Source organism: Panthera leo, chromosome A2, assembly GCF_018350215.1.
Source record: "Panthera leo isolate Ple1 chromosome A2, P.leo_Ple1_pat1.1, whole genome shotgun sequence".
Taxonomy (NCBI): Eukaryota; Metazoa; Chordata; class Mammalia; order Carnivora; family Felidae; genus Panthera; species Panthera leo.
The window spans coordinates 134261899-134274984 of record NC_056680.1 but is presented as its reverse complement, the minus strand read 5'-3'; the positions used below and the strand labels follow the sequence as shown (position 1 = coordinate 134274984).

The following is a 13086-nucleotide window of genomic DNA, read 5'->3' as shown; positions in this document are numbered from 1 at the left end:
TTCTTAGTAAGCAAACTATGCTGGCCCAGTACTTTTCTTATCTAGGAGGAAGTAGGCATCTCTAAGAAGCAATTTATGTCCATGTGAATTGGCCAAAAATTATAATCTCTGCTGGTTCAAGATTCTAAGAGATATTGATATTTCAAAGAACCTTAATTTTCAGTGCAATTTCAGAACAAATTTCAGTACAAAATCAGAAAATTCACTTACAGTTTTCAATAATGAGGTTCAAGCAAATGCGACTCAACACTTTCATGTCACCTTCTCTGGATATTCTGCCAGAGTGTCACTTCCTTCAGATTATATTTTAGCCAACCTTATTTAGTTTTCCAATTTTGCCATATTGTAGAATGAGAAAAAGAGAACTTTAGATTTCTCTTTATCAGGATAGATTGCAAAAAGTAATTTTCAGGAGATGGGGGGCAATAAACACAAAAATCTTAGTTCAGTCACACACTAACAGTGATCTTTCAGCAAAAGCTACTTATTTCTAAACCTGTTTTCTCATCTCTAAAGTGAGAATAATTTCTGTTTAATAAGGTTGTTGTGAACAGTGAATGAGATAACTGCTTAGCCATGCATAATGATTTTGTTTCTCTAATAGACAGTTAATGCTGAGGTTACAAAATTTTGATGATTCTGTGTTCTAAATTGGTGTTTACACGTAAGTTTTTTATTGGGGTTGAACTATATGAACTAAATTTTTATAAATTAGAAATTATTCTGCCTGTGGATTTTAAAAATTCTCTGTAGTAATGGCTTATCATGAATTCACAAATTGAAATAATAATTTTAACGTTTATTTTTGAGACAGAGGGAGACAGAGCATGAACGGGGAGGGTCAGAGAGAGAGGGAGACACAGAATCTGAAACAGGCTCCAGGCTCTGAGTTGTCAGTACAGAGCCCGACGCGGGGCTTGAACTCACCAGCCGTGAGATCATGACCTGAGCTGAAGTCAGACACCCAACCGACTGAGCCACCCAGGCACCCCTTGAAATAATAATTTTAAATAATGCTGTGTATATTCCATTAGATCTTGTATCCTGCAACCTTGCTAATTCATTTATTAGTTTTAGTGCTTTTTTGGTAGATCCCATAGGGTTCTCAGACTGCTGTCTGTGAATAAAGACAATTTTACTTGTTTTTCTACCTGGATGCCTGTGTTTTTCTTGTTGTGTTGCATTGGCTAGAGCTTGGAATACAGTGTTGAATAGAAGTGATGGGAACAAACATCTGTCTTGTTTCTGATCTTAGGAGGAAAGCATTCATTCTTTCACCATTAAGTATGGTGTTAGCTGTAAAGTTTTCCAGTTGAGGAAGTTCTCTTCTACTCTTAACATTGCTAAGAATTTTATTAGATGTTAGATTTTGTGAAGTACTTGTTCCGCATTTGTTGAGATAATGGTGGTTTTTCTTTTTTTGGTCAGATGTTAAACTAATCTTGCATTCCCAGGATAACTGTACTTGGTTATGATGTATGATCCTTTTTATGTATTTTTGGATTCTGTTTGCCAAAATTCATTGAGGACTTTTGCATCTATGTTCAGTGAAGATTATTGGTCTACATAGTTTTCTTTCCTTGCACTGTCTCTCTCTGGTTCCTGCTAGTAGAGTAAGTCTTGCTAATAGAATGAATTGGGAAGTATTCTTTCCTTTTCAGTTTGCTGGAAGAGTCTGAGTAGAATTGGTGTTACTTTTTTCATTAACTGTTTGGTGAAATTTACCAGTGAAGCCATCTAGACCTGCTCTTTTCTTTGTGTGTGTGTGTGGGGGGGGGGGCAATGGGTTATTTACTAATTTAATTTTTTATGAATATAAGACTATTTAGGTTCTTTTTAGTGTGTTTTGGTAGCTTGAATCTGTTGAGAAATTTGTCCATTTCATCTAAGTTGTCTTACTAGCAGAAATTTGTTCATAATATTCCATTATACTTTTAAAATGGGGAGAATCTGTATTGATGTCACCTCTCTTATTCATGATACTGGTAATTTGTGTCTTCTTTTTATCTTGATAAATTTGGTTTTGTTTGTCAATTTTATTGATTTTTGCCTCTTAATGGGGATCTGAATAAGGTGAAAAAGTATGCAATATGAAGTTCTAAGAAAAGGCAGAGGGAACAGCACTTGCATGGTCCCTGGAAGGGGAAGAACTGGGAATTTCCAAAGAGAATAAACTCTAAGGGGCCAAGACAGAAGCATGGAGAGTAATTATGAGGCTATTGCAATAACACAGGTCAGAGAAAGATGATGATGGCTTAGACTGCTTACAGTAGCTAACAAGATGGTGAGAAGTGGCTAGATTCAGAATATTAATTATGAAGGTGGAGCCAGAAGGACCAGCTGATGACTTGTATATGGAGTGATGGAGAAGAGTCATGAATGATGCTTAGTCTTAGGCCTGAGTTATATAGTTAATGGTAGCTTTGTGAAATAGGGAAGACTGGAAGCAGATTTGGACTGTTAATAGAGAAGGTGGGGTGGAGGAGAGGCATCAAGAGATTTAATTTAGACTTAGTGGAGAATTTGAATTAGTCAACTCAAATAATTTTGTTCTATTGTGTGTGTTTTCATTATTTGTTTAAGTTATCCAGGCAATTCCCTCTTTACTTTGTAAACATTACCTGTCTAATGAAGCCAGTGTATAGGAGATATTCAAGATAGAAGAGGCAATGCTTGACAGCTACCTTAGCATACAGTTTCCAATAAAACATTGAAATTGTAATATCTTAGGAAATAGAATAAAGAGAGAAATGTGTGAATCTTTTTGTGCCAAAGACATTAGTAGGAAGTGACCAGATTCAGGATATACCTTATGTTAATAAGCCTTATAGAGAAATATTATTTATAGGTCGTGTATGTAATGTGAATAACCAAGATGAACTTCCTGGAGATCAAAACAGATTTCTGAAATTATTTACTTTGTTGTTCTTTTGTGAAGTTCTTTATATATAAATCAGATATTTGAGCCAATTCAGGAAGATTGAGCCCAGAATCCCAGACCACCTTCAAAACTGACCATGATACAGTTCAGCCCAAGTAGAACTGATAGAATCTTTCTGGTATCCTTTGTAATAGAACAAGAAGCTGACTAACTTCCAGGAGGAGAGGGATTGAATCTCTATTTTGAGAAATGATACATGAGAGGGAAACCACTGTGCTCTCCCAGAAAATAGTCTGAGAGTCTGGCTAAACTATTAAACTAATCTCTTTCTTAACTAGAGTAAGCCTCCAAGTCAGGGTAAAATTCTTTCAGGCTTATACTAAAATAGAATCATAACAGACTACATTACGAAATAAGATAAAGTTTTAAACTTATATTTTTATTAAATGTAATAAATAAAATATAATAAGTATTTAATAAGTATGAGCTATCCTGAGAGGACAGGGACCTTTTTTGGGTCTTTCATCACTGTATTCCCAGCATAAACATAGTACTCTGATACTCTCCTACATGAATATGTAAATTATTGAAACCTCATATTAGAAAGTGTGGCTTTTTGTGTGATTTTTTTTTTAAACACGTGTCTTCACTAGAGGGTGCTGTGTAAGCATTCAGTACTTTTAAGTGTCTTCTTCCTTCACATTTATTTGCTGGGAGATTGGATTTTTAAATCACCTGATTTTTTAAAAGCTTTCATTTCCTTTTCTTTGATTTCAAAACAATACATTGGTATTGTGTATGGTAAAATTAATGAAATTGAGTAGCTGTTAATGTTGGCATTAACACAGATGTTTCTTTTCTTCCTCCTTGTTAGGAGACTTATGACTCCAATCATGTATGCTGCGCGAGATGGTCACCCTCAAGTTGTTGCTCTCCTTGTTGCCCATGGAGCAGAAGTTAATACCCAGGATGAGAATGGTTATACCGTGAGAGTTGATTGTACAATGTTCCCTTTTCTAAGACATTGGTATCTTATCAGTAGTGCACAAAAAAGTTTTTAAGAAGTAAAAATTACAGAGGGGCTGGGATACAATTGCTGTTTGGTGAAGAAAAGCAACAGCTGAAACAAAAAAGGAACTATCTGATTCTCCTTGTCCTCACCCTTGGCACAAGAAGCTGTAACACACAGCAAAGCCTGGGTTCTAGAATACACATAGAATTCTATTTTATAGAAAACAGTTCAGTGATTGGCAAATAAATTATTTTATTCTATAAAGCACTTGACTGGGTAAAATATTATATGATTTGTAAAATCTGTGAGCACTGGCAGTCTGCTTTGCAGTTACAACTTTGGAAATATGTTTACTTTAGATTGTAAAATGAAGAGATCGCACCATTCTGTTAATTAACTATGCTCACTGTTTTATTGTGCCATAAATACTGTTGAAAAGTTTTCCTTTCTGTCTCATATACACTCCCTCTCTTTAAACAATCTTCTTTTCCCCCCACTTACAGGCTTTAACATGGGCAGCACGTCAGGGTCATAAAAATGTAGTTTTGAAGTTGCTTGAACTTGGAGCTAATAAAATGTTACAAACCAAAGATGGAAAGACACCGAGTGAGATTGCTAAAAGAAATAAACATCTAGAGGTATCCTATATATTAATTTTTCTGTGGCATGTTATGTTATTATTTCTAGAACTTTTGTATTATTTTCTTAGAACTCACAACTGTCATAATACTGTATCTGGCTATTATTAAATGTTTACATATGTAATTCTCCTCTGGCCAGGTAACGTAAACTTTATTTTCCTAGAGTATTCACGTTTACTAAATAAGAGGCATATATAATGTGGTAATTTAAAAGCTATAGAAATGAATAATAAAATCTTATTCTGGCCCTAGAAATAAAATTGTAGTAGACTATTTAACATTTCAGACTGGTCCAGATTTTTAGAAATTAATTAGTGTATTGAGAAAGCTAATTAAATGCCAAAATTTGAACATGTAATTATTGAACATGTAATTTTAATTAGTACATATTAGACATTTTAAAAAATAAGTAATTTAATTTACTCCTATACATGTGACAAGGTATTTAATAAAGAGATAACATAGTTGAGTAGATGATCTACTGTCATTCACATATTAAAGTCAGTAATAAATATTTGCCATACATTAAATCACTTTATTGATAGGAAGTTTTAGTCTGAATATTAAAACTTTGGATCAAAGGGCTATAATTTCTAAGCAAGGGTGAATACAGTACAAGTTTAAAACTAAGTTATATATTATATAGTTCAAGAGCTTCCAGACCTGAGTTTCTGAATTTGAAAGCATGTAACATTCCAGGGGTTCTATCATATAATCAGACCATGCCACTTTCACTGCATGGAAAAGAACTTTCTTTATTTTTTTAAGCAATCTGATAAACATGCCTATCATTTTCTAACTCAAGTCTACATTTACGGAAGTATTCTAGAATAATTGCTAACCACTAAAGCCCTGTGAAACTTCAAAAGAAATTTGTGGTGCTTCTTCTAAGCTTTGAAAATTTGAAAATTTTTATTTGGTTTACTGCATTATTAAATTTAAGGTAGATGACACTGAATTTGACATATTAAGAAATTTATGAATGTCAAAGATTATTTTGAGCCATAAATTGTTTCTTAAAGTGAGATTTGATTTTGTGTTCTGGTTGGTTATGTAGCATAACCCTGACTTAATAAAAAGTTAGATTTTAAGTATAAGTGATAGTGTATATAATGTTAAGTATATTTGAATGGCTTGTTAACTTTTTGCAGATCTTCAATTTTCTTTCTTTAACTTTAAATCCATTGGAGGGAAAGCTCCAACAGCTAACTAAAGAAGAGACTATTTGTAAACTATTAACAACAGATTCTGATAAAGAAAAAGATCACATATTTAGGTAACAAAGCATGTTTTTGTTCAACAAAATACCTATAAATTAGTAAAAAATATGTATGTTTTATTACTTTTAGTAAATGTGATGACATTTAAAATAGGATATTTTACACGATTACAATCAATTTTTAAATATCACTGAGAAATGTCTAGATTTTAAATGCTTTTTCTACAGAATTTTAGAAAAATTTTATATATGTGTACTACTAACAGTAATGAGAATAATTTCTAACTTTAAAATATCAACAAAATTTATTTCTAAAAGTGTCTAAGATTATATTTTTGTTAGTGTTCAACTAGACTGCATCTTGCTTTCTAATTCTTTTTAGCAGATTTCTGATTTTATAAGCTAAAATTAAAAATACACTTTTTTATGACCACAGTTCAGTACATGGCCACAAAATTTTTCTGTGCTTACCTACATTAAAATTATTAAATCTTTACTTCCTACAATTAAAGAGATTTTTCATGTATAGAAACCCCACAAGGAATATACATATTGGCAACTAATTTCATTCTTAGGAAAGATGAGCTACATTTTACTGTCGTCATTTTCTCTGTTAATTTATATCTTCACTCAAGAAACCTTCCTTATTCCACTGATATAACATAGGTCTAGTGTGTAAATTTGCAACTATATTACATATAGATACATTCTTACTCATTCTTATTCTGTATCTATATTATAAATATATATTGATTGTGCATTTATAGTCCGTTCTGAAATTGACGTTGCTATAAATGTGTCTAGTTCGTATACAGCATTTGGAGACCTGGAAATATTTTTACATGGTCTTGGGCTTGAACATATGACAGATTTATTAAAGGTAAGATTTTGTATAAGCTACAGAGAATTATAGATGTATGTTTATTTGTTGGTTAACTAAATATTAATGCTTAAGCATGCTTAAATAAAAATGCCAAATACACTTTTCTCCATAATTTATACTAGATCCCATTTTAAGGCTACAAGCATTTGAAAAATTTATTATTCTAGAAATTTAAAAAAAATTTAATTTGGCTGGAATAAACAGCTTTTATTCACTGCCTGAAACTTCATAGAACTCCTTCTTGTACATCTAAGCCTTTAGATTGTTTTTTTTTTTAATGTTTATTTATTTTTAAGAGAGAGAGAGCATGAGAAGAGGAGGGGCAGAAAGAGAGGGAGACACAGAATCCCAAGCAGGTTCCAGGCTCTGAGCTGTCAGCACAGAGCCCAACGTGGGGCTCAAACTCACAGTGAGATCATGACCTAAGCTGATCAGACGCTTAACCAACTGAGCCACCCAGGCACCACTGCCTGGTGCAGATTGTTTTTAGAGTTGCTTCCTGTATAGAATATTAGAAGCATGATTTTAAGTCAAACAGATCTGGTATCAGATTCTTGCTCTAATGATTGTTTAACTGAAATATGTGACTTAAGTCTCTTTTTTCAATAATACCTAGTGTAGGATTGTCATAGATATTAAATTAGATCATATGCCAAGCACTGTTTTAGGTACTTTAGGATGCATTATGGGGTTTGAGTTATGGTACGTTAGGTATGCATTATAGGGTTTGACAGTTAACCATTTAGCTGAATGAAGCAGTAAAGCACTTTTTAAAATAGGCTCTCCTTAGGAATGGGCACATTCTGTTTAGGTAGTTCAGAATTGTGCTTCATTGTACAATCTTGAAACTTCTTCCTATTTGAGAAATACTGAGTAAAACTGAATGTTATTGATTGTTTAATATGATGCAGTTAGAAATTTAAAATATTCATAAAACATAACTTCCGTGAAATTTTATAGAGCTACCTTCCTTTTTATGTGAGCATATATAAACGGTAATAATTTTCTTTGAATCTGGGAAACCGGTTATGTTTGTACTTTTTTAGGTAATCATTTACACATGTTAATGACACTCATCATCTAGCCAGTAGTACAATTCTATACCTGCATATTCTATCCCCTCCTAGAACTGAAAGTTGACTGACTATAACTGACTAATTTATAAATGACTAATTTATGACACTTGCCTACTTTCCTTTCTAATGTTTTACTTATATTAAAAGGTGGTGTTTTTTTTCTTCTCTACAGGAAAGGGATATAACTTTAAGACATCTTTTGACCATGAGGAAAGATGAGTTTACAAAGGCTAGTATCGGTTTCAAAAACTCCAGACCTTTCATATTTTAAGAATTGTGGATGTTTTTATTTTCTATTTTAAAAATTCTGGGGCTACAGACCGTAAATGATCTTTTACTAGTTTCTTTGATTACATATGATTATGGATAACCATATCTAAAATCTTCTGTTACAGTATTAAGTTGCTTTAAGAACATTGAAGGACTTAGAGTTGTTTTTCTTTCTTCAGATTAATCATGAGAGCTCAACTAAAACTGGTTCTTCATTTGTAAATCTGAAATAGTTTTGTAAAAGAGGTTACTTAGAAATAAGAGGTGGCTTTTTGTATATGTAAGTATGAATATGTGTCATCGAAATTCTGCCTTTTGCTGGGTTCTCAAAAGATCAAGACCTATTATTTTGCCATCTAACATTATTAAGTAACAATTTGAAAATAGCTTTGAAAATAACAATTGAAAATATTAGAGATATTTAATACTAATAAATAGCATACTAAAAGGTAATGATTTTCCTCCACACACACGTTGGAAACTTGAAATCTTCAGTATTGTTGAAAGTCAAAATAAACATACTACTTAGCTAAACCCAAAAGAGAAAATTTAGTTAACACCAATGGTAGAATGAAGACAAAAGACATAATCCTTCTTTAATCACTGGTAATATTTTAAATAATACTTTGAAGGAAAATTGTTTTACTGTGGTGGTTTTGGAAAGGTTATTTTAATATCTGATCATTTGTTTTTAAGAGTTTTGCAAAAAACATTGACTATAGTCACTATATATCTAAATAAAAATCTTAATGACATAACCTTGTCAGTCACAGTTATAAGCAAACCATCTATTTTTCAGTATGTTTCTTATTTTTCTAATATGTATGTTTTTTCAAGATATAAATTAATCAAGGAGAAAACTTTTCAGTAATTTTGGATATTAAATTACTCAAGTATGACTGTCTTGTTGCACCTTAAAATTATTTCTACTTAGAATGGAATTACCAATAGAGATCAGCAGAAAATTCTGGCTGCTCTTAAAGAACTCGAGGTAGAAGAGATAAAATTTGGAGAACTACCTGAAGTGGCAAAGTTGGAAATCAGGTAAACTTAACATTAATATTGTTTAGAATGAGCTGTTCTTAAAAAAAAAGAACTAAAAAGTTTAATTTTGATAGTTTCTGGGTCTTTTTACTTGATATTATCATTTTACCAAGGAAATGGATAGTTCATTTTATCATCTATTGTGTTCTGAAATGGGAAGTCATTTATAAAGTCAATTTTTATAAAGTCATTTTACCAAGAAGCAAAACAATGCATCTTCTTAACTCAGCTAGAAACATTCTTTTATTTTTTCATTGCGTCTTGTTAAATGAACTATATGAGATGCCATGCTTCTCATAGTATAGCTCTTACTCTCTTTGAGTATGACCATTATGTGTCAAGTTGAAAATTCAAAGTAGTAATTTTTTCACATAGGGCAGTAAGAAAGCATTTCTTAATGTAGCTCAGCCCCCATTTTCAGCCTATTCTTAAGGAATTAAGTTGTCAGTATATAAAGTTTGGTTTCAATATTATAAATTTGTCAAGCACTGATTATTAGTAATATTAGTAATCTAAAATCCATTTTTAAAATAATTGTATTTGATTTTATTAATATTTTCTGGGGCAGTAAATTGTTCAACTTTTTATTTGAAATCATTATAGAATCACAGGAAATTGCAAAGAGATGTACAGAGAAGTCCCATACAGTCATTACCCAGTCTCACCCAGTGCTAACATCTTGTATAACTATAGTACAATATTAAAGCCATAAAACTGACATATATGGTACAATGCACATAGTTTATTTGCATTTCACTGGTTATACATGTGCTCATTTGTGTGTACATGTATAGGTCTATTCAGTTTTATTGTATGTGTATCTTTATGTAACCATTGCCACAAACAGTACATTTAACATACCATTACCATAAGGCTCCCTCACACTACTCCTTTATAGCCATACCCATCCCCCCAATCCTTAACAACCAATAATTTGTTATCCATCTTGATAATGATATTCATGAATGTTACTTAAATGGAATCATACAATGTGTATCCTTTGTGATTGGCTTTTTTCACTCATCCTAATTCCCTTGAGGTTCATCCAAGCTGTATCTTATAAAATATGCTTACAAGTACAGTACTATCGTCACTAACGTAGCCTATCTAAAACTAACATTGCAACTATAATAAACATGAATTAAAAATGATAGATTTCCACACCATTTTAGAATTTAGAGCGGTTTTACATGGGATAATTTAGATGATCCAGATTTCTTTAAAAAGCTTATTGCAAAATTAACTTATTTCTGTTTCTCTTAATCTGCCTCCTTATAATAAGATGATCTGTATTCAAAATAATGCCTCATTGTTTCCAAATAACATTCTAACTCTTAAATATTTAAACACACTTAAATATTTAAAAGGATTTTAGTTGCGAGGACTTAAAAGCAGCAAACCTTCTTGAATCTCTGTTAATTTTCTTAATTTTTAAATTTATTGTGTCTATGAAGGAATATTCTAAGTTCTACATGACTAGCTTGGAAATTAAAATTTTTAATATAACTTATTTATATGATGGCAGAGTTGCCTTTAAGAATTTACTTTGAGGAATTTATAGACTTAAAGAATGTGCAGAATCCTGAATGGTTCACTTATTAAAACTGCTGAATTTTTTAAAAAATATAACTGGCAGACATATATTCCAGGAATTTGACCTTGTTATTAAATCACAGACTGTGTTTACAGGCTGTTATGAAAAAGGTTTTACTTCCCATTTGTTCAAAGTCATTCTTTAAAGAAGAAATTAGTCATTAAGTCATAAGAAAACTAACAGCAGGAAAAGTTGAACTGATTGATTATAATCTTCTGGTAATGTGACTTCACCAATCTAGCTACTGATTTATTTTATGATACTTTCCTTCTATGTGTTAAATTTTCTAAGATAGTCTGTTACAAGAACATATATGCACAGTCCTTTTACTTTTTTTCTACACTTAATCTTATGTTTGCAGAATTAGAGAATTCAATTTAAAAATAATAACTATTCCATTACTACCTTGAGATATTTTGAACAGAAATGGTAAGCATTCATCCATATCTTGACATTTTCAACAGTTTCTGTCCAGACCTTTCCTCTAAGCCCACCTGAGTGCTACTCAAGTCTGTCAAAAGCATCTCAAAATTATGTCCATTAAGAAAACTATTTCTCCTCCAAAAAGAAAAAGATAAAGAATTTTATGTAAAAATATATTGTTCACATCTATTATTTATTAAACATTCTAAAATTGGAAACTTGAAATATTTAACATTGGGGAATGATTGAATTACATTGCATTAACATATTTTATTCTGTCCTTAAAATTATTTTGAGATTTAATATCATAGAAAAATAATAAGTTTAAGAGACAAATATTAAATGGAGTGTGAAGCATAGTGCCAGTTATATATATGCATACGAAAAATACTAGTAGAAAATATTCTGGAAGAAAATAGTACCAGTCAGTATCTTTAGGTGATAAGAGTAGTGGTAATTTTAATTTTTCCATATATTTTATAATAAGCACATAGTTTTGGAGTACCTTTATTTAAGGTGTGAATTCTATCCTAACACTTCACATTCTTTTTTTCAAATTTTTATTTAATTTCTAGTTAGTTAACATATAGTGTAATATTTCTAGTTAGTTTTCTAACTAATTTCTAACTAATTTCTAGTTAGTTAACATATAGTGTAATAATTGGTTTCAGGAGTAGAATTTAGTGATTCATCACTTACATAAAACACCCAGTGTTCAATATAGTAAGTGCCCTCCTTAATAGCCATCATCCATTTAGCCCATCCCCAACCCACCTCCCCTCCATCAACCCTGTTTGTTTTCTGTAGTTAAGAGTCTCTTATGATTTGCTTCCCTCTCTTTTCTTTTTCCCTTCTCCTATGTTAATCTATTTTGTTTCTTAAATTCCACATATGAGTGAATTCATATGGTACTTTTTTTCTCTGACTTATTTCACTTAGAAAAATACACTCTAGCTCCGTCCATGTTGCTACAAATAGCAAGATCTCATTCTTTTTAAGTTTGAGAGAAACAGCATGAGTGGGGAGGGTCAGAAAGAGAGGGAGAGAGATAATCCCAAGCAGGCTCCACAAGGTCAACATAGAACCCTACAAGGGGCTCAATCCGACACACCATGAGATCATGATCTGAGCCAAAATCTAGAGTCGGACACTTAACCAACTGAGCCACCCAGGCCACCCCAAGATTTCATTCTTTTTGGTGGCTGAGTAATAATTCCATTACAGATATACATCGCATCTTCTTTATCCATTCATTAGTCAATGTACATTTGGGCTCTTTCCTTATTTTGACTTCACATTTTAAAAACAGCCTGTTGTTTTAGTCAGCTTACACTATGTTATGCTTCAGTAACAAATAACTTCTAAATCTAAACAACTTATAACAAAATTTATTTCTTGAGTACCCATATTATGGCTGTACCTGCAGTGGATCTCCTTCTTGTTATTACTCTGAAAACAGGCTGGATAAACAGCCCCAACTGGGACTTGCTGTTCTTATAGCACAGGGAAAAGAGAAGTATATTGTAACAAGAGGTATATTATACAGCTCTGGGGTAGGCAGTGGGCAGCCAGCCATTCAGGGTATGTAATGAATGCATACTATAGAGTTGTGATTTTTACAACTTGCCTGTTGATATTCAGTGGCCCTGAAAATTATACATCACAAGAAAGGTATGTATTTTCCTTATATTCATTCAGACTGATAAATTTGTATTCAAGTATCTATCATCTCTGTGAAGCATTACTAATTATCTATTCCCATTATACTACATTCATTATCTCTGAGTTTTGATGTCTCAGCTACAAGCTAATGTTAACATCTACCTTACAGGAGTCATTGGGAGGAGCTAAAAGAATAATAAATGTAAAATAACCAGTGTAGTACCTTCACATAATAGATACTCAAATATTGACACTTTTATATTCCTTCTTTATATGTCCCTTTGAATAATGATGTTACAATTCCATGTCTGCCTCAAATGCTGAAGCTTGAGATCCTCAAGATTTGAGACTTGTTATACTCAATGTCTATTTCAGTTGTTA

General features: G+C 31.9%; 1 protein-coding gene across 1 annotated transcript in view; it reads left to right on the top strand.

The window, feature by feature from the left end:
• ASZ1 (ankyrin repeat, SAM and basic leucine zipper domain containing 1) overlaps positions 1 to 13086 on the top strand; it is a 57984-nt gene that overhangs the window by 40017 nt on the left and 4881 nt on the right. The window contains exons 5-10 of the mRNA XM_042922871.1: positions 3756 to 3867; positions 4397 to 4531; positions 5686 to 5810; positions 6558 to 6633; positions 7885 to 7941; positions 8917 to 9026. Of these exons, the coding sequence (XP_042778805.1) occupies positions 3756 to 3867; positions 4397 to 4531; positions 5686 to 5810; positions 6558 to 6633; positions 7885 to 7941; positions 8917 to 9026 (615 nt within the window). The remainder of the gene's footprint in view (positions 1 to 3755; positions 3868 to 4396; positions 4532 to 5685; positions 5811 to 6557; positions 6634 to 7884; positions 7942 to 8916; positions 9027 to 13086) is intronic.